Below are 23,368 nucleotides of genomic sequence, written 5' to 3' on the forward strand. Positions count from 1 at the left end.
GTGACAAATTAGAGCTCATTTAAACTGTGAAAGTTTGTGACTTTACTTAAAATAAAGTCTTAGTGAAGTGTTGGTAGTGATGTTTGTTCAGTAGTGGTTCAGGAGGAAATGACAGCCACCACAATATGAAGTATTAAAGTAAGTACACAGCTACCTAATGGGTTGTTATTCAGGCTACAGCATAATTGTGTAGTTCACCCACAGTTCACACACTTAATTATTAAACACTCTGACTGGTATTCACTGACTGTAATTTTTGAAAAGTGACTGTGAAAAACTCAGTGTCACCTTCCAGAAACAATGATGAGGTTACTGTCAGTAGTTCACACACCTGTCAACAGTTTTCAGTTGGAACTGTTATTTAAAGGTAGGATCACCGCTGCAAACGGCTGACAGATTGGGCTGTGGATTTTCCTCAGTCACCAGGGGTCTCATTTATAACCACTGTGTACACACAAAACAAGGTTTGAAAGGGGTGTACACCACTTCCTATGTAAAGGTTTTGATCTATAAAAACAAACTTGATGGGAGATCGAGCATACCTGTAGAGCAACTCAGACCCATGCATACGAACATTTTGGAGACAGGAGAAATTGGCGACGCAGATGGTGAGGTGGTTAACTGAAGCCAGATTGTAGAAATTACATGTGAGAGGCATCATTATACATATAATCAGAGTTGGGTATAACGCGTTACTAAGTAACACGTTTGAGTACTTTGGTTAATTTTTGCAGTAACGAGTAACCTAACGCGTCAGTTTGCTGTTTGAGTAATCAAATACTTAAGTACATTTTCAAACAAGACATCAGTTACTTCCGTTACTTTTAGAACGCTGGTCCTTCAGCTCCGAAACAGCAACGGCTGTCGTTTGGTTCTAATAACGGAGATAACGTTAAACCTATCAGTCTGAAAGAAGCCACAGAGCTTGTGGCTCGCTACGGGTAGAAGAAATGCTGCCGTTGTCTACAGTGGAGTCTAAATAGGTGGAGTAGGACTCGCTGACTGACATATTTCAGACTCAGGACTTGCATTATGCCTGGTACACGCTACACGCTGGTACTCACCAATTATCCCCGGTCGTCTTTCACGGTGTGTGTGATGTCATCGGGTTATTCTTGTCGTATTTTTATTACTTTCTCTATTATTTGAGTCACTGCCAGAACTGTGTCTGTTCATGTGCCAGCTGACATGTTGTTGTAGTCACCTAAAAGCATCAGCAGATGGCAGGAGCTACATTTGAAGCGCCATATGTAAACTGTCAAGCTACTGTATCTTCCACAGGAAGTTCTGACAAATGTTTCAGAATAAAAGCCTATTTAGAAAATGGAGGGATTCTCTAGCCGAGGTTATAAGGGGCTTTTAATTTGAAACAAGTGTTGAGTTTGAAATGACGGTGCAATATGTTAACTTTACAAAGACAACGGAGCGGATAAAAAGTAAATATATAAACACACAGAGGGATTAATAAATAACGGACCGTCTATAATGTAGTTTGTTTCAAATGAAGCTGGGAGCCTATGTAGTTGTGGTGAGTAAAAGCCCCGGTGCTATTTGTTAATGTTATTACTTTATGTCCAACCATGAGGATGTACCATTGTTTGCTAGCTTGATGCTAATGACAGTAACGTTAACTCAGCGGGTTGACAAAGTGCCTCTGCTGTTTCACACCATCATTTCCCCCTTTTACTCTGTGTGGTAACATCCCTAGAGGAAATATTAAAAATGCTGGGGTGTTGTTGTCATACAGTTGTCTACAGCAGCAGATCGTTCTGTGTTTCTACTGGTCAAAGTGACAGCTGTGATGGGAGAATTGGATCTCATTGAAGGGCAAGTGGTCCATTACTTGAATTTTGGAGACAAAAAAATGTAGGCTTAGCGCCCTGTGGTCCATTGCCCAATAGGAAATGTAGAATACTCAAAAGTACTTTAAAAGTGCTTGAGCTACTTTTCTCAGGGAGTAACGCAGTAAAGTAACTGGTTACTTTTTTAAAAAGTATCGCAGTAACGTACTTTGATTACTTTTAAAGTAACCCTTACCCAACACTGCATATAATATGTCTCTCATGCCTTTATTTTGCCTCATGTCACACACTACCTATAGATCCACTTTATCATAAACATTCAGTCCAGCCATTTTATCTGTGCTTGTGCTGGTGAGCTATTACTTTTCCATAAGCGCCTCTCAGTTGTAAAAAATTATGAACTAGCTCAAAACTCAGATCAGATTCTGCTCAATATTTCATCAGCGCTGTCTCACCATCACATTCCCACCTCCAGAGCGCAGAGCAGACAGGTAGACTGTATGCTGCTGACTCTCGTGGTCAGCAGCTGTTGAAATATACACATCAAATAATACTAAATAATTGACAGTGTCAACACTGTTCAATAATACCTTCTAATGTGTGCTTATATCAAATACAACTTAAGTATTCATTTCATTATTGATCCTAATTATAATGCAGGCCGCCAGATCGCAGGAACAAATGTGAATGTATAAAGAAGGAAACTGTGTTCAACTATCAAACTTTCACCTTCAAATTAAATGTCAGGATCGAGAATACCACAGATTATCACACTCATTTTGGAAAGGTGTGAAGCAATCACTCTGATTGCTGTTTACATATACGTAAATACTGCAGTGACACTCTTTTGGTGCACACCATTTTCAGCTTTTTTCAGCACATGTTTTTAGTATGGATCCTACGCAGTGTTTTAAAAGTGAGACCAATGGTCATTGCTTCTGGAAAAACAATCCTGTTGAGGGGTCATTCTTTAATACTGTAGAAAACCACAAACTAAATTCCTTTTACCTCCACTGTATTGGGATGGAGACAAAGTCTCAGCAACAGATATTTCAGACTCTCTGGAAGTAAAATGCAAGCTCTCTCCATGGCTAGATGTGACATGGGGTAAAATAAAATACTATATTTTTGGGTTTTTTTGTTTTGGTGAACAGGTCCTTTAAGTTCTTAATCAGTTCACAAAAGCTAATATATAATTAAATTTTAAATCTATTTGCATGGCTGAGGCTGAGGGTGACATAACAGCCAGACAGTAGACATGACACATCACAAAAAGCCACATTAGCATTCAAGTTACAATATTGTTTCTCCTCAGGTTCACAGCTTTAGTTTGATTTACTCACTAAAATCTCTCTGAAGAGTGAGTGTGCTCTTTCTGTCCAGCTGCCAGAATACAGAAGCGAGACACTCTGAGTTGATAAAAATGTGAATATGCTGATCTGAGACATCTTCAATTATTGCCGTGCACTCACAGCAGTAAGCTTAACGAGCCGCAGAGGGCTTAGTGGACTTTGTTGCCCCAGGTTTAACCTGAGAGGAAGACTGCAGGCACTACTCTGGGCTAAAAAATGTATTTTCACCCTTTTTTGCATAAATTAAAAACAAAAACTGTTTAAATCAATAATTTTATTTGCTGTTAATGATGCTAGAATTAAACATTAATCAAAGAAGGCAGTATACAATACATTATTATCTATCCTAGAGTATCACATCTCCAGGATGGCCTGTTGAAAAGGATCAAAATTCATGCAGCACAACCAGAGATATAATCTTTTTTCTTTTCTGCCTATGTCACCCACAATGCAACTCACCGCATCAGTCACAGATTCGATGTGTGTTAAGCTAGTAGTGGCTAATGTAGTCTTAAACTGCTACTGTAGCACCAGATTCTGTGACACAGTGAGATGTTGAGTGGTTAGGGGCTGGGGCATGGAATCTGATAGCTCACAAAATTCAGTGAAACAGCTAGCATCAAGTAGAGATTTGGAGCAGTCTACAGAAGTCTGCCTGACTTCCTCCTAACTCCACACCCCCAGATTTTTATGTCACCATGCTGGTGATAGCCACGGCCAGAGGCATAATGTTTTCAGGCAGAGGCCAGAGGCATAATGTTTTCTGTCTGTCCATCTCATTCTAGTGAATGCAATATCTCAAGAATGCCTCAAGGGAATTTCTTCAAATTTGGCTCAAACATCCACTTGGACTCAACAAGGAGCTGATTAGATTTTGGAGGTCACAGATAAAAGGTCATGGTCAGGGTTACCTCATCTGTCTCATCCACATAAGTGCAATATCTCAAGAAGTCCTTGAGGGAATTTCTTCAAATTTGGCACAAATGTCTGCTTGGACTCAAGAATTAAGCTATTAGAATATGGTGGTCAAAAGTTAAGGTCACTGTGACCTCAGAAAACATGTTTTTGGCTCAAATAACTGAAAATTCACATGCTAATTATACATTAAACAAATGTATAATAGGATACAATGATGAAATTATGACATTTTATATCCAAAAGGTCAAAGGTCAGCTTCACTGTGGCATCATAATGTTCTGCAAAAACACTTTTCTGGCCATTATTCAGTGTCATATGTGAGGAACAGAACATTTGGGCAAATACTGAATTAGTGATACTAATCTCAGGTGTCCACCTTGAAACGGCTGATCGTAGAGGGAAGATGTGTGTGAAGCATTCATGTTTTCACAGACATGGATGTAAACTGTAAGTGCACAGAGGCATTCACCCAGGAGGTGGTAATTCTAGTTTTCATTGGCAAACTTGTGGTCTTCAAATCCAACAGCTGCACCAAAATGACCCAAGTGATATCACTTGCCAAGACTTATCAGCCATCACACAGCTCCCTCTGGAGCCACAAAAAGCTTCACAGATTTTACACACTAAAGTCTGTTTACAGGTGTTGGGGTTGGGGTACAACTGCATATGTGAAAAAGTTGTATGTGCAATAAGGGGCTGTACACATGCCGTGTTTTTGCGCCCTCAGATTCATTGTTTTAAATGTAGGTGTGCATCAGGCACACTCAAATGCCAGAGCGACGTTGTTGCGGTGGGAACACACCCTTGAGTGCCTGTTTTTCAGGGCGCGACAGCTGCGTCTTGAGGTCAACAGAGTTCAACTTTTGGAGCGCAGCAGCGCGCACTGCATGTCATGTGACGGGCAACAACCAATCACAACTGACAGATATCTTTCCCCTCATCTGTAAATATCAGTCTGTGATAAACATGGAGAAGTTGATCATTTTAGTGCAGTGCCAGAGCTTTACATCTGTCCCACAGACAATAGGCCTACACACAACCAGCACCTGGAGGAAGATCAGCTCTGCGCTCAGGATTTTCAGGTAAATTGGCTATCATACGGTGCTTGTTGAGGTTGCTTAGCAACTTCAGAAGCAGCCTGCCGCCGCACTCTTGAAAGCTGGCACAGGAAAGGCACAAGAGTAGCACCCAGTGCCTGGCCTCACATTTTCCAGGCGGTTTAAGACACGGCACATGTACGGCCCCTAAGTTGCCTTTTGTGTCCCCAGAGGGAGCTGCATGAGGTCTTTTTTATTGCTATAGGGGATGTCACTTGATTCAGCCTTGGTTGAAGCTGAAGACAAGTTTGAAAATGAAAACAGTCTTGGGGTGTGGATGTTGAAAGAGGTGAGCTTACTAGACCTCTGAGCCCGCACCTCATCTCTGCTGCAGGCTAGTGGCTGGAGGCTACATTAGACGGTAGCTGCTGTTAGTACAAGACACCAGAATCTCCCACTGAACTGTCTGTAGTTCTGTTGTGAGTGACGTAAATGCAGATTAAAAAGAAGACATTATCTCCAGGTCTGTTGCATCGATTTTGATCATTTAGTTTTTTAAATTGTGAGTCTTTTGTGAGTCCAACAAAAAATGCAATGCTAAATCAGGTGAGTATTCTTCTGAAGTTGCATTTCTGATATAGGCTATCTCTAAAGACCTCTTTTCGCTTCTTTAAAGAATATACAACTGTGGGAGTAACTCTTTGTCATTCAAATTAAATGTATTTTCTGATCTGTGCAGAGACTCTCTGGAGTCGTGGTGGGCTCAGTGTGAGTGTAGCTCTCAGAGAATGGCTACACCAAACCACACACATCATACTCCAGGGCATACTAACATGGCCTTGCTTTCCAGTGCATCAAACACTTTGTTGTTGTTTTTTTCGCTTATTATGATTAAAGTTCAGCATGATTATTTATTCCCTCCAGAATATATATTTTTCACTTTCACATTTATAGGTTTGAGGTGGTTTTTTTCACCAGATAGTGCTAATCAGGCATATTAATATTTAGGGGGAAAGACGCGTTTTGGTAATAACCGTGACAGAAGCACATTATGGTTCGGGGCTGAGGCACATCAAAGGCCCGTTTGAAAAAGCTGTTTATTTATTTGTTGTTTTGAACGAGAAACCACTTTTTGTCTGACCTTGTTTCTGTGTGAACTCAACACATTAACTCTGCTTTGTGTTTGAGCTTACAGGTAAAAAAAAACAAAAAAACATTTCACATGACCTTGCACATTCTGAAGCGTAGATAACGGGGAGAACTGCACATAACAGCCCGGCATTTGAGCATTTTGATGTCTGTGCAGTTTATCGGTGCTATTACACATTAGAGTGTGCCTGCATGCACTACTATTGCAGTGACACTGGTGAGTATGTGTGGGCGTGCTTTTTAAAAAAAATGCTGAACACCTCTTGTAAACATGTATTTTCATCAAAATGATGATTTTTTTTCAATTCTTTCCATTATTTGATTTTTTTTAGGCTTCACAACTTTGTACAACACAGTTCTACATCTCTCCAGAGTTTCAGCTGCAGAAATAAAGGAGCACATCAGTCAGTTGTATCATTCGTTATGTGACACTTTTGAGCAGTAATATAGCAGCAAGCCACTTGCTATGTAAAGATATAGTAATATAGTATAGTAATGGCATCCTGAGTAGTCACACTCCCCGTGTGGTAGGTTGTGGTAGCTGGTCCATTCATGCCTGCATGTTAGTGCACGTGATTACCTGTGAGTGTGTCCCATAGGGCTGTAGTCTCCTGGTCGACTAGTCGATTATTTGGTCACTTTGCTCTCGTCCGACCAAATTCTCATTGGTCAAATAATCGCTGTGTTACTTTCATAAGGAGAAGTGCGTTGATGCGTTACATCAATAGCTTTCCAGGATTAATCCATTATTTCCTGCGGCGGGGGGACAGGCTAAGTTACCTGTGAAAATGGGGGTGTTTTCAAAACCCCCCGCCCACCCTCACACTCAGCATCGTGCTGACGCAGACCTCCTGTCTGTTTCTGTATACTGAAACCATTTCCCCCAGTGGAAACGAAGCTTGTATTTACTTGTATTTAACAGATAAGAAAAAATAAATAAAATCGTGTGTGTGATTTATCCTTCAGGGATTTATACTTCGGGATTTATCCTGGCTTCATATGAGCAGAGGAAATCTCCGCTCGTTGCTAGGCTAATTTATACAGTGTAAAATGCCATAGGCTGACGCTAATAATGTTAGCATGTTGTATTTGCTTGGAAAACGTGTTTAGTATAAGACAGTTGTTTGTCAGTGAATCTTGTGAGTTGTAATGGAGCCAAATTATGTACCGTTACCTTTGTTAGCATGTTGTATTGGTGGGGGAAATGTGTCCAGAGAAAGACAAGTGTTTGTCTGTCAGTTCTGCGATTTATAGTGAAGCCAGTTTGCGTACTTGTGTTTGAAATTGTCTCTATTAAGCCATGTTTAATGTGTGTTTTGAATCAATTATATAAATAAAGTTTGATTTGAACTAAACTTTACAGCACTTAACACAGCCGACTAGTGTTTTGGAGGTTGTAATTGCAGAGTGACACAGTACAGGGGCGGAAATCTCGGGGGAACAGGGGGGACATGACTCCCCCTTCAGTAAAGCTGTACCCCCCTCGAATCATTTGAGACACAATTAATAATTTTTGAACAATGCAGTAGTATTTATTAAAAGCACAATGTAAGCGGTGCTCATTATAATTGCACAATAATGTGCTATTTAAATCTTAAAAGATTTAGTCCCCCCCTCCCATTCCTAGTAGTGGTATATCCCACACTCTTTCCAATGGGCAGGGCTGCTTGGCAGCAGTAGCAGTGTGTGGCTGGAACTGCTGCCCACATCGCGCATCACAGGGTAAGATGTTCACTCACACAGACACAGTTTAACTTAGGCTACACATGTTACAACACATCCCATTTACTGTTACAACAAGCCCCAGGCCCAGGCTGATAATATAAACTGTCTGTAACATTTCTCCTGCATTGTTCAAAAGCCTACTCAATTACGAGTGCTGCTGAGCTAAAAGCTAATGATTAAGCTCAGAGTTTAGTGATAGAGAGGACTGGAGAGAAAGAAGAGGGAGAAGACAGGACAAGAGCAGTCAGTGGAGGAGCAATGGGTACCTGTCTGTAGGCTCTCCACCTGTCAGTGAGACAAACATGAATGACGTGCAGTCTAACTGACAAGGAGCGGTCATTACGCGCGACTATTATGCACGGTTGCGGCGGAGCGGCTCGTATGGGTACCTGTCTGTAGGCTCTCCACCTGTCAGTGAGACAAACATGAAAGACATGCAGACGAGGAGCTGTCATTACGCGCGACTATTACGCACCAAATAACGTGCAGATTTTGTTTCCCCCCACGACTAATTGATTAGTTGAAGATTATGTGTGACTTTAGTCGACCAAGATTTTCTTTGGTTGACTACAGCCCTAGTGTCCCAATGGCTAGCTAATCGCAGCTGCTCTGCACTGCGCTCATGGCAGTTACCATAGGCAGAACGGCATCATCGTAGAAGCCCCCCCACCCCTACATAAAGGTGTGGATTATTTGGTACTGAAAACAAAGGTCTTACAACTATCATCTGAGTAAAATGTGTCAGTATCCGAAAATTCTCTGGGTAACTGTATTCAGTCTCTCACTCTTCACTTTAGAAAATGATCTTAAGCTCAATTCTCAGATTGTTCTGTAAATCGTTTTCTTAGGCCCCAATCACACAGAAAAAGTTTGCAGGTTGCAAAACGTGAGGTGCACCACACTGCCTTTTTTTTTAATTATATGGAATGCCACTTGCAAAAAAAAAAAAAAAGAAAAGTTGCTCCTTTTTATTGTTGCCAGGCAACCACCCCATCACGCTTTTACACTAACCTTATCATGTAATCAGTCTACCAGTTTGTTTGTTTTTCCACAGTAATTAGTATCTACTTCCTAAAATGTTGAGGCAGAGGCTACTTGCTGTATCTCTGGTTTAGGGTGAGAGGCTGTCAGCAAATAGTTTGTTCAGAGAAACAGAGATCTGTGTTGGAACATGAGACCCTAAAAAAGAGGGTGGATCACGGGGCAGTACCACCAGTTGGTTCAGGAGCTTCGCCTCAATGATGGCCATTTCCAGGCATATTTTGGGATGACTCAGGGGCAGTTTGACAACCTGCTGTCTATCGTTGTGCCGTATAGCTCTGGGTATCCACCAACTGCTACCACCAGTTTCTCCTCCGTTGCTTATCAACTGTAAAGTTGTTGTCGTGACCACCACAGAAGGCGCGCCTCTCAAATCATCTGATTGGACAATGGGAAAAAAGATTATGGAAAAAGAGATGACTTGGGGTGCAGAAACGCAAGGCACATCACATTGAAAAACTGCAAGCAAATAACTTCATTCTTTTTAAAAACGGCTCCAAAAAGCTGCCTTCAGCTGCTGTGACTCTTTCTGTGTGATTGGGGCCTAATTCTTAACATCAAGCTACATCAATTTCACGTTTGAATTAGAACTTCCAGTCAGACCACCCCATTTCTGGGTTTAACTCTACCCATTCCTGACTTAAACTCCACCCACCTCCAGTTAAAACCCCACCCATTCCAAGTACAGATATGAATTCAGATTTAGTTGGCTGCGCAGATACAAATAATGGTGTACTCCCTCATCCCTAACTGTAAACTCAGTTCCAGCTCAGACTTTGAATCATATATGCTCTGAATGTAACATACAGCTCCTGTAAAAGCAATGATGACATACAGTACAGACCTTGAATAAACAAAACATTTTGCTTTGTTAGGTTGGAATGTTGAACAACAAGTACAATAGTTGCTTCAACCCTGGTGTTCAGACATTGAACGCAGCTCTATTCACTTAACGATTGCAATAGTTGTGCTAAGAAATGTTTCTTCTCTTTCTCCTTGTCCCGCTACCCTCCCTTCCCCGGCTGTACAGAGTGCAAGTTCCACTGCACCAATGGGAATTGTTTGCGTCTGGGCTCGCTGATCTGCAACCAGCTGAATAACTGTGGGGACAACAGCGATGAGGAGAACTGCCCCGTGGTCACCCAGCACCCTCCACCGGGCATCTTCAACTGTGAGTGCTGCAGGGTGCTCTACCTCTGTGCCTCCCTCTCTGTACCTCACACCATCACACAGCCCAGATACATACTGATTCACATTTCTTTCCTCACTCATTCTCCTCCTTGTCTGTCCTCTCTGCTGCTCAGTTTTGTTTCTCCCTGGGGTGTCTTTGTTAATCCCCACTGAGCATATATGCTGCGGGTGGGCGTGGTACTGCAAACCAGCTTTCAGTTGAGTATAATGAGTTTTATAGGATCAAACTTTTGTGGCATGTAGATTCAAAAAGTAGTGAACTCCTGCACATCATCAGCACCAAACAGACTAATGAAGCTACATTTTGATCATAAACCTTCATCGGGCATTAAACAAACAACACAATAACCATTACTTTTATAACAGCCGCAGGCTATAGAGTCGCGAAAGGAGTCGGATCACAGGAACATTTGAAAAGATTTGAGACGTTCAATAGTACAATTAAAATCTATGATGAGGAAAAAAACAGCGGAAAGGTAGTACAAAAATAAGTTAAACTGATGCGAAATGTTAAAAAAGTTTTCAGCACTCAGTCAAGTCCTCATTAGAATTAATTGGCCTATGCACATGTGTGCAAAGACAGTCCTAACCAGAAGAAGGGCAGCAATGGTCACAGAACAGATAAGCTTCCACTTTATCATATGTAGCAATTTAAACTGACCAATGTGTTGTTTGTGTCCTACTACATACATCCATCCGTACATAAATCCATTAATACTAAAAAAGGAGAACACATTTTCTTTTTGTATACTTCACATAAAGCCTACTACTTCTACAACAAATAATTTTTGTCCATCTTCTGTCCTGTTCGCACCACCTCGGATGGTGACATGTTACACAGGTCAGATGATGTGATGATTGGATAAATGAAGACTTCAGTCGAGTTTCAGATGTATCACGTCTCATGTGTATTCACAGTCAAGTCCAAATTATACTGTACGCATCTGCATGTTCTGGAGGATCTGAGTGAAGCAAATGTCTTCATCTGTCCCTGTTGGTGAGGGTCCACAGGAACTGTCCTCCTCATGCATCCTCCTTCTGTATGGGACTTGTTTGACTATTTCTGTAGACAAACGTGCAAGCATGTCTGTGTATATATTCACCCAATATAGTAAAAACAGAGCCATATGCACGCTTGCTGTCTGTGCCTGTTTAAGAGTATGTCCAGTCTTGAAGAAACTGTTTTAAACCCTCAAAACCTCCCATATGGAGGGGGTCGGGGTGGATGTATGGACATTCAGAGTGTTGCACTCTGATGCCATGGACTGTAGTTTGCATTCTGTCTCTACCTGACAGGACCTGACCTGTCTACCAACAGTCGCAATGGTTTCTTTTAACCCTGACTGCAGCCTTCCCTTCACTCAAGCCCCATTTCCACCAATCACGTTTGGTAAGGTACCTTTGGAACCAAAAGTAACCCTTCAGACATGGTACCTTTACCCTAGGTGGGCTTAGTATCTCTACTGCAAACAGTACCCTTAAATGTGGGTGGGTCTGTTGTCACTCACTGCTCCATCCAGCACTCACTGTATTTCCTCATTACTGGTGACAGAGATGGAAGCCTGCACCTCGCTTATCGTCCACAGAACTAGGCTGCACACAGACATTTTCAGAACAAAAAAAAACAGGCTGCAGTGAGAGTGTGTCTCCACAGGATATTTAAAAAGGCAAGCTCGGGGGTTTAGTGTTGCCGGAGACCCTGGGTATGACGCTCCATGATGCTCAGAGTGAGGATTAGAATATACCAAAAATGGGGGCGGTACTTAATGGTTCAGTTGGTACCATCCACAACTTTTCACAGGGGAAATGGAAAAGAAAGAGTAGAATCAAAAACCACTCATGGGTTTACTGTGAGTCTACAGGTGTGCATTCGATTTTATACTCTTCTGTAGCATGTACATTCAAAATTAACACATGCACTTTGTATCTACCCTTTGTTTAACAATAATAATTTGGTACTTATTATGAGTCTAATTAAACTTCTAGTTTGAAGAAATCTGAGCATAATGTCATTTAATATTATGAATATGCAATTGCTAGTGAGAGCCTCATACAGTCCTTGGAAGTAAACACACCATAAACTGCCATAGGGAAGGACTCCTATAGAGGCAGTAAAGGATTTATTTCATATCCATCTGAAACAACTTCCTTCTCAAGTTTTTCCACCTTTCCATTTCAGTGCAGGTTTTGTTTGAATCTCTTTGCTTCTTTCATAAGCACCCCTCCACCCCTCCGCCAACCACCTCCTCTTACCTCCCGCTGAGCAGCACTGTCCAGGGAACGAGATGAGAGTGTTCCCTCGACTCGCCACGATCAATGGAAACAGAGAGAGACAGAGAGAGGGAGAGACGGTGAGAGAGATAGAGAGAGAGGGAGAGGGTGAAGGACACCAATGGGCTCCGATGGCTGTCTGCCAGGCCACTTTGATGTGCTGCAGCGTTCTCTTTCAACAACTTTTAGGAGGAGAGGGAAAACTTTTTACAGCAGCACTTTCATCCTTGGCTCTGTGTGTGTCTGTGTGTGTGTGTGTTTGTGTCTGGCGGGTTCCTTACCTTCCCCTCCATCCCTCCCTCCCTCCCTCCCTCACCTCCCTACCTCAGATGCGCTTCACCTCTCAAACCCACCAACCTTGTTGTTTTGTAAATTTATCTTGCTTTTTTTTCTCTTTCTGCCTGCCCTTCTTTTCCTCCACAAGGCAATAAGAACAACCTTTTTTATTATTATTTTCGGAGGGACGGGCGGGGTTCTGGGGGCACTCATTTCCAATGGATAGAATCCTGAGCCGGGTACTTAAAATATTTAGCTGTCTAGAGCGAATGTTAATGTAAGTGTCTGCAGCCGGCGTTATGGGAAAGCTGTACAATGATTGTAATTTTCTGAGCCGGTGCACATTTTCTGATGATGCCTGAGAGACAGTGAGGGAGGAAGGGAGAAAGAGAGGGATGGGTGGATGGAGAGAAGGGAGAGAGGAAAAAGAAGAAGAAAGGTCGAGATTGCCAAAAATGAGTGGTGGGGGATTGAGAAGAGTGCAGACGGACTAAGAGTGAGAGAAAAGAGGGAGATGGAAGTGAGACAGAGGGCCAGACAGAGATGAGGAGGAAGATGGAGAGAGAAGGAAAGTGAGAGAGAGGTGGATGAGGAGGAGAAAAAGAGGAAGAGGACAGGGACATAGAAAATGTTTCTGTGGTAATGGAGTTTGCCATCTTGTTGTAGCCGCTGGCTGTTGCCGTGGCAGTGGCAGACAGATGGATCATGAATACTGTCTAGACACACTGCAGCCTGACACACTGCATCCCTCCCGCCACCCCCCCCCCCCCCCCCACACACACACACACAAAAACACACACCTCCTAATCTAGGGCCGCTGAACTGGCTTCCCTAAATGCAATGCAGTGCTTATTAATGTTATTAATTACACCTGTGTGTTTCCTGGTGAAATGTCTGCTGGGAAAAGCATCCCTATTGAATCCAATAAAAAAAACAGTAAGCCTCATCCCAAACATTTTTGACCATTACAGCTTGTTTTAAAGCCAGACTATTTAACTTTTTAAAGAAGAAAAAACACCCTCTTCCTCTTTCAAATGCAAAGATGAATTATTGAGACATGAAACACACCTTTGCTCAATACAATACATTCAGGCAGTGGTGTAATGTAACAGAACAATAATACTTTGTTACAATACTTAAGTATTAAGAATTGAGTTCTTATATTTCTGTCACCTTTCATTTTTATTCCACCACATTTCCCAAATTAAGTGTGTATCTTTACTCCAACACATTTCTGTGTATTGGAATAGAAGTATTTAACCCCAGTTTCTATGCATTTCTATGTCCTAAGGTTAGATGATTGATTAATTAAACAAGGGCAAGTGCAAAGCTCACTAGGTAGAGTGTGCGCCCCATACAGGCTGAGGCCTTGGCAGCGGCCTGGGTTCATTTTCAACCTATGGCCCCTTGCTGCGTGCCATCCCGCCACGCCACCCCACACCCTCCCATACTTCATGTCTATCTTTAGCTGTACTATCAGTAAAAGGGACAATGCCCAAAAAAATAATCTTTAATTTTTTTTTTTGATTTCCAGTCAGAACCAGGCTGCATGTCAGATTAGGTGCTACATGCAAGCGTATACATTCCACTCAACAATGAGACCGACTTCATGATGGAAATGGTGTCCCACAGCCGAAAAGGCAAGTAATGGTTAAAGGAGATAAAGATTTATGCCATGTAAATGCGCTGTGACTGCTCCACTACAGTGTGTCAGCCCTGGATAGTCAAAGGTTTTCCTTAGATCCTTTAAGTTGTGAGGAAGACCTTGTGTGTAATGTATGCCCTATTTCAAAGGTGGTGTACAGACATAAACTTCATAATCCTCAGAATTCCGAGGATTCTGCTTTTTTATTGCCAGCATTGTACTTTTAGTTTCAGTACTTAATATAATAAAATTACTTTTGGTATCAAAGAGTAGGTAAAAGCAGATACTACGAGGTGCGCTGAGATGGGTGTGGCGGCGCAGCAGGAGGAGGTATCGACAGATCCAGTTTGGCACAGTGACAGTTTTGTGCCAAAAGGCTTCGCCGGAGGTGTGCTAAAAGCTCACCAGCTGAAACCAGGTCTACTGTCAGCGCAGGCGGAGCACAGCCGGTGTAGTGGCAGTTTGGCTGACCGGCAGACAGTGCGCACACGTCACCAAAACCTCACAGGCAGGTTTCCAGAATGTCAAGCACATTAACGATGCAATAAATAGCCACAGAAACCACTATTCAATGCAACTATCTGCAATCAGCACATAAATGTATCTCTATATCGACTGTCCTGTCACATCTGATGTCAGATCAAAGGGGATTGGCACCGTTTGGCACGCGTAATGGAAACCCAACCTGATTTGATTAACACAGCCTGCAAACTAATGAGTTCACATCCCTCTCAGCCAACCACAAACAGCCACAGCATCAGATAGGGAGTATATATTCAGCATCTGTCATCTTAGAAAAGTCAAAAGAAAAGAAACAGAGTGACACTGCGAGAGAGAAAGAGAGAGCGCGCGCACAAGAGAAACGCAACATTGATTTACAATTGTGGTGACCTCCTCCCAGGCTACCTTTGCATCATCAGCCCGTGGAGGTCTGCTCGCAGTTCCGTATATTCGGACACTGCAAGCTTGGACCTCCCGGACCAAAACATCAGTTTCCTCCTAGGAGAAGTTTGGCTGTCTGACGTTGCTGCTCTCTTCTGCCATGGCGAATTGAGTAAACTCTCATTACGCCTTCGCGTGGCGCATTTAAGAGCGAGGAGAGGGGCTCATTTGATTGGTGTGATGTGTGTAAAACCCACTCCACGCCTTCTCTCCTCCCTCTTTCTGACTTGCGCAGGTAGGAGGGACGGAGGTGGGAAAGAGGAGTAGCTGCGCCAGGCGCACGGTGTGCCAAACTTGCAAAATCCGCCTGGCCACACCCAGTTGGTGAAGCACAGGTGCGCTGTGCCTCCGCCTCACCCAGTCTGCGAAACTAGAGGCCTTTAACTCTTGTAACTAATAGGCCAGTATGACCATTAGCTAATGGTAAATATGACTTAACTGAGTTTGTCAAAGCACACTCAGTGATTTTTGGACTTTTCTCCAATTGGTCTAACATAATCCCCTAATTGTCAATTTTAGCCACAGTAGCCGCTGATCAGCAACAGTGACATGGTTTCGCTTTAAATTTGCAGTTTCAGAACATTGCATGCAGAGTCTATGGCCTAACTGAAAAGACTGTGTCATCAAAAATTAATATTTTTAAGTTAGCCATAAAGGTCTAAAAGTTTGTTGTATTCTCAAAAAACAAAGAGCAGTGGACCTTTGTCTCTATGCTAAATTAACAAGCAAGGCAGTTATGAATATATCATAGCAAAACCTTTATACTGTTGTTTACCTCGTAGCAGCCACAACAAATCGGGTGTTGAGTGGAATTGATTTCCTTTAAAAATGCTGCTGATGAGCAAACTGTGGCTTAGAACTATAGTAATACCAATTAGAAGTTAATGTTATTTTGAAACTGCACACAAAGAAAGGTACGTGCGATATTCTTAAGAAACATGCATAATTCATCATTGATATTGTCAGGAGCATTCTTTGTTATAATGTGAGTTTAGATTATATTAGAAATATACAAATGGGTGACAAATTAAAAGGTAAAAACTAAGTAAATCAGTTGAGAAACCTGATGCATGGAGATGTTCCCAAAGGAGGTTCACTGAATGGTTTGATGAGTAAATGATGTGAATCATATGCTGTGGCCTTCACAGTCACCAGATCACAGGGTTTTTGAATGACATATTGGACTCAACACTATCATCAGTGTCCAAAGCACTGTACAGCTGCACTGGACACTTAATGTTGTATTTTCCCTTTAATTTGTCATCTGTGTGTGCATGAAATCTACAGCCTCCTCTTTAAACCAGAAACACTACCTACTACAACTTGTTAACTGTGTTGAAAACGGGCTCAGGACATCACACTGACCAGTCGTTAAGAGTACAGACTTGTGGTGTTCTTTAGTTTTCAGCTTTGCTTTCTGCCCTTTGACCTCTAAGTTCATCTTCACATAGAGAAAGAGGACTCCCCCCAGTACTGCAAGCTCAGTGCTAACATATAAGCATGCAACAGTTCAAACCTATAAACCCCCCCAAAATACCCCTAAATGGATACATACACAGTTTTGTTTATAATATACTGATGGGTGAATTCACAAAGAATGGATTGCGGCTGCTGATAGCACCGTGACTTGTGCATGACTTGCAACATGTGTCCACCCATCTCAAGGTCTGATTCATAGATGATATTGATGATATTACAGCACAAACACACCATTAAAATTTTGCAGCTAAGTGCACTTTGCCCTTTTTTTGAATATCAGATTGTAATTATCCAGGTGGCAAAATATACATTTTGTATTTGTGCCAAGAACCAGTAGGCAGACCAACAGCAGGGAAAAAGAAATCTTAAAGTCAAAAAAGACGGCGAGCAAGAAATGGGTGTAACACCTCTTACAAATGCATTTCGGGCTGATGTTTGTGAATTTGACTGTTTTTGCAGTGAGGCTCATTTACATAGCAAGGGGACAATTTTGCGCCAAATATATTCACATTACCTCATTTAAATATGTGCAAATAGCACAGGAGCACCGAGACGCTATTTAGGAGTGAGGAGTGCATTTCACCCTTTGCAAGTATGAGTACATGGTTTCTTTTGTGCAGGTTTAGCTGCCACAGAAGCCTCGTAATCCTTTGGTTAATTACCCCTAAGTGTTTGCATATGCAGTCAGCTCATATAGACAATTATCAATACCCAGTCACAAATATTTTGGGTAAGATCACTAAAGCCCCATTTAGTCCTGACATTACAGGTGGGGGTGGGGAATAATATTAATAATCACAAAATTACACATGTGGTCTTTAATAGACTATGTGAGGTGGTATTAATTCAAAAATTAAACTCCTTGCCTGTGTTATAAAATAATTAATAAATAAATCTTAACACTCAGACATGACTCTGATGTCCATCCAAAAGCATAATGGCCACGAAGATGGGGGTCATGAAATCTGTCCCCCCCAGTATGACTCGTCATCAAATGCCCCCAAAAGCTAAAAGAAAGCACATTGTTTCCTTTTAATGTTCGATATTAAACCATCTCCAAAACACACTGAAAAGGTCCCCGAGCTTCTGTTTGATCTTGGTTTACATGTCAACCAGCAACACTGAACAGCGAGTGTATGCCAAAGTTTTTGGCAGTTGTGTATCCTCCATGTGCCATGCACACATCTCTGATACACAAGTTGATCACTCACAGGTCTGCTACATGGGTAAAACACAGTCAAAGCATTACTGATGCGCATGCTGTTGAGTCGGGTGTCATTTAATCATTTCAGAAGATGAGGACACAGCGAGACAACATCATTAAAAGAGCTCATCAATCAAATGACTGAAAAATAATGTGGAAGACACGATGAAAATGTGACATTTCTGTTTATTATGTATACATTTGAGGAAGGTTACAGTCTCCTCATCGCTCCACACAGATCTGATGACCATTTATCATCCCTTCACATGCTGCATGCACGTCATTATTAATCTATACACCACCACAGTGTGAACTTTTTTCTTTTTTTTTTTTTGCAATATTGAAACTTTTTTGAATTTCAATATTTCCACTGAGAGTTTTCATGCAAATGCAGCATAATGAAAATGTTACATCACAACACATTAACATGTGAAAACCTTTTAGCTATCAGACCCTGCACCTACAGACATGTAGATCATCAGAAATAATATGCTACCTCCTCTGTCCAGTGTAATTACTGCATGTTCTTGCCAAAAAGCATGAAGCACCATAGCAGAGAGTATCAAGCAGGACTACCTCTACAATATCTACCAAATAGCAGAGAAGACCCATGTAGAGGTCGAAGTGATCTGTGAAAGAGTAGTGGCTGTCTAAAGCCCTGTTTCAGCCACAAAGAAACATTTGAGGAAGAATGTGCCTTTTTTAGAGGGTGTATCATTACAGATCAAGGGGGGGAGAATGCTACATGCTGCTGTTTCACTTTAGCCAAGCTTGTCTCGGCTTTCTTACCTTGTTAGCCTCTGCTGAAGTGTGAGGAGGGGACAGGGAAGGAGACCAGAGGATGGTTTGGATCGATGGTCAACTCTAGCTTAGCCATTGATCCCAGTCCAGTGTGAACGACACTTCAATAGCATCTAGCAAGCCTCCAGGCTCGCTGATTGATTCTGTTTGTGTTGGAGATTCCTAACTCTGTGAAGGCTCATTATTGACTACTCCATTCCAGACAGTCTGAGTGCCTTAGACGCGGCTGTTGTGTACCGCTGATAGCTGCAGCACTTTTCCTTATGATTCAATACAGTTGCTTTTTCTCACCATTCCAACAAAGAATCTAAGAAGAATCTAAGGTCACCGCTGTGTTGGCAGCAAAGCATGTAACTCTGTCGTAGGAGGGGGAGGTTCCTGCTTCCTTTTTCCCGTCTGGGTTTTAATTGTGACTCTGTCTTATGACTTTTTGTTATTTTTTTGTTTATGTATAGTATATGATTTTAGTCTGTCAGCATTCGTTTATGCTATGATCAGTGAATTTTGTACCAGTTTTGCAAAGGTAGTCAGGGTTTTTGTCCTTACAGGCTCACTTGGTCTGGTATGACCAGTAGCTTACAGTGGCTAATGTTAGCAAATTTTCTATACTGTAGATATTGCTGTAACTGACATGACTGAGTCAGTTTGCTAATATACACTGAACAAAAATATAAACGGAACACTTTTGTTTTTGCTCCCATTTTTCATGAGCTGAACTCAAAGATCTAAAACATTTTCTATACACACAAAAGACCATTTCCTCACAAATATTGTTCACAAATCTGTCTAAATCTGTGTTAGTGAGCACTTCTCCTTTGCCGACATAATCCATCCCACCTCACAGGTGTGGCATATCAAGATGCTGATTAGACAGCATGATTATTGCACAGGTGTGCCTTAGGCTGGCCACAATAAAAGGCCACTCTAAAATGTGCAGTTTTGCTTTATTGGGTGGGTCTGGGGGGGTCAGAAAACCAGTCAGTATCTGGTGTGACCACCATTTGCCTTACGCAGTGCAACACATCTCCTTCGCATAGAGTTGATCAGGTTGTTGATTGTGTCCTGTGGAATGTTGGTCCACTCCTCTTCAATGGCTGTGCGAAGTTGCTGGATATTGGCAGGAAGTGGAACACGCTGTCATATGCGCCAATCCAGAGCATCCCAAACATGCTCAATGGGTGACATGTCCGGTGAGTATGCTGGCCATGCAAGAACTGGGATGTTATCAGCTTCCAGGAATTGTGTACAGATCCTTGCAACATGGGCCCGTGCATTATCATGCTGCAACATGAGGTGATGGTCGTGGATGAATGGCACAACAATGGGCCTCAGGATCTCGTCATGATATCTCTGTGCATTCAAAATGCCATAAATAAAATGCACCTGTGTTCGTTGTCCATAACATACGCCTGCCCATACCATAACCCCACCGCCACCATGGGCCACTCGATCCACAATGTTGACATCAGCAAACCGCTCACCCACATGACGCCACACACGCTGTCTGCCATCTGCCCTGAACAGTGAAAACCGGGATTCATCCGTGAAGAGAACACCTCTCCAACGTGCCAGACGCCATCGAATGTGAGCATTTGCCCACTCAAGTCGGTTACGACAACGAACTGCAGTCAGGTCAAGACCCCGATGAGGACAACGAGCATGCAGATGAGCTTCCCCGAGACGGTTTCTGACAGTTTGTGCAGAAATTCTTTGGTTATGCAAACCAATTGTTGCAGCGGCTGTCCGGGTGGCTGGTCTCAGACGATCTTGGAGGTGAACATGCTGGATGTGGAGGTCCTGGGCTGGTGTGGTTACACGCGATCTGCGGTTGTGAGGCCGGTTGGATGTACTGCCAAATTGTCTGAAACACCTTTGGAGACGGCTTATGGTAGAGAAATGAACATTCAGTTCACGGGCAACAGCTCTGGTGGACATTCCTGCAGTCAGCATGCCAATTGCACGCTCCCTCAAAACTTGGCATTGTGCTGTGTGATAAAACTGCACATTTTAGAGTGGCCTTTTATTGTGGCCAGCCTAAGGCACACCTGCGCAATAATCATGCTGTCTAATCAGCATCTTGATATGCCACACCTGTGAGGTGGGATGGATTATGTTGGCAAAGGAGAAGTGCTCACTAACACAGATTTAGACAGATTTGTGAACAATATTTGTGAGGAAATGGTCTTTAGTGTGGATAGAAAATGTTTTAGATCTTTGAGTTCAGCTCATGAAAAATGGGAGCAAAAACAAAAGTGTTGCGTTTATATTTTTGTTAAGTGTAATAACTTTTCTGTTATTGAGACACATTAAGCATGTTTAGATGAACATGTCAGTAGCTTTTTGACAAAGGTTAAACTACATGTTAATGCAATGATGATGACTTTTACTTATTGCTTTACTTCTTATAATGATCTCTTTAAAGATACGTTAATTGGTTTTTGGTCAGCTTGGGGGCAGAACAAGCTTACAACACAACACTGACATACAGACCCTTTTACACTTCCTTTACAAACATGCATGTGCATGTTTGTAAAGGAAGTGGTGTTTTGCCCCAACCATCCAGACGAGTGAGCAAGCTTTCAACATTAAATCAAACTTGTTGCCAGTGACAAAATGGTTGGTTGTTGTGTGTTCGGTTTTCAGAATTGATATTCCAACAGTAGACTCATCCATCTGTCTATCCATTTTTATTTTTTATTTTTCTAATTTAACCCATGTATTGTGAAAGACTGCATTCACATGGCCAATGCGTTAATGATAGTAAACGAGGAAGCAGGCCCGATCAGTCTTGTGAGGAGCTAAGTTGGGATGGTGGATGGGTCACCAAACGCAAGACTGGAAATGGGTGTTCGGAACCATGTGAACTCTGAATGAAGTTTGAGTCATTTTAAGGTACGTCCTCCCCTTGTTCCTTCTCCTAAACCTAACCACAGTCACTTTACTAGGCTGATCCTAACATCTGTAACTTGACATTGATTATGTAACTGTACATTAAGGATGTAATGTCAGTCGAGGGGCGTTAATTTGTAGGATACCGTACAAACTGTTGTATCAGAATACATTGAACAATGAGCTGAAAGAGCCTCAAATGCTGCAGAGTCAGATGCTAATTCTCTGTGAGTGACCACTTTCACATTACACATATTCATTTGACTCACTGTTAATATGGAAACATTGACGAGAGCTGCTTCTGTTTTCACTCTTTTGACATGAAAGGTTCACACAAATAATCTTCTAAATCTGAAGATGAATATCTCTGACAAATCTTTCAGTACCAAACTCCCAAATGACCCTTTGTTCAATTCATAGAACCCCTATGTAGTTACAACATTGTTTAAGTGCTCCTTCCTCTCAAAAGCCCTGGTTACTATTTCTTAGGATTTCATCGAGCAGTGAAGAAGTTTGGAGTGATTTCTATCTTAGTATAAAAAGGATGAGACCCATGTTTCTGACTTCATACTGGGGGCCAGGGTTGGTCTTTTGGATGCTGATGAGCAGAACTCTGATTAAGTGGTGTCTAAAGATTATCTTTATTCTGAAGTCCAAATCAAACGTTGATGAAAAGACCCCAAATCAGTGTGGAGCTATTTCACTAAATCCCAGTCTAAACCATCCAAAATAGTCTTGTTATTGTATTATCATTGAAGTTTCTGTTAAGTGCTTCTTATTGTCTGGCTTTGTGATATGGCCACCAGATTAGATTAGTTTGTTTTATGTTTTTCAAGAGCTGGAGTGATGTTATCCTCTATACAGCTGACATGTCCAGACACCCACGTTAATTTGATTTTTTAACCTCGAGTGGGTTCAGCCGTATGCAGTGATTGAAGCCGAAACTATTTATCAACTCCCATTATTAGATCCAGCCTAGTGGTCGCTCCTGTCCCAGTGTTGGCTACGAAGATCACAGAGCCATATTATCTTGATTTCTGCTCTTACCCAGCCTTAAAAGCATCTGAAAAACATTCTTCATCCGTCTTCAATGCTTGTTCCTTACCCGAGGCTCTCCAACTGTCTCTGTCTCTATTTCCTCCCTGCTTTTCATCACTTAGCCTAATCTCATGGTTGAACAAGCCTCCGGTCAGCTGTCTTCTCTCCTCCTCCTCTCTTTTTTCTGTCTTCCCTTTCCTCCCTCTTTTTCCCCTCATCTATTTCTTATTCTCTCATCCTGTCTGCCTTCCTCTTTTGCCTTCTTATCTTCCTTTTCACTCAGTTTTGACCCTAAAGCCCATGTTGGGTGACTTGCTGCGTAATTATGGTGTCAACATGGTGGAGTCTCACTCTGTGCAGCTGTTGTCATTACCAGGACTTGATCTCCACTGTGACTCAGAGGTCAATTAGGCAGCAAATGAATGTAGCTGCAGGATGCTGCTAATTGAATGGTTGGGTTTAGACATTGACAGGGAGGGATGGATGATGAGCTGGCCATCGCTGTAGTTACGTGACCTTCAGACCACGTGCATGCCTGGATTATATTTGTCTGTTTGTATTTGCATGACAACATATGTGTAATTTGTGTGATTTTCAATCACTTGTGG

At 42.1% G+C, this 23,368-nt stretch overlaps 1 protein-coding gene across 2 annotated transcripts in view; it reads left to right on the forward strand.

Annotated features, from left to right (window-relative positions):
* The window catches only part of ldlrad4b (low density lipoprotein receptor class A domain containing 4b), a 272,731-nt gene that overhangs the window by 134,089 nt on the left and 115,274 nt on the right, over positions 1 to 23,368 (forward strand). For both annotated transcript variants that reach the window (XM_049582538.1, XM_049582540.1), the window contains exon 3: positions 10,055 to 10,195. In XM_049582538.1, the coding sequence (XP_049438495.1) occupies positions 10,055 to 10,195 (141 nt within the window). The remainder of the gene's footprint in view (positions 1 to 10,054; positions 10,196 to 23,368) is intronic.

Source organism: Epinephelus fuscoguttatus, linkage group LG8 (assembly GCF_011397635.1).
Source record: "Epinephelus fuscoguttatus linkage group LG8, E.fuscoguttatus.final_Chr_v1".
Lineage (NCBI taxonomy): Eukaryota > Metazoa > Chordata > Actinopteri > Perciformes > Serranidae > Epinephelus > Epinephelus fuscoguttatus.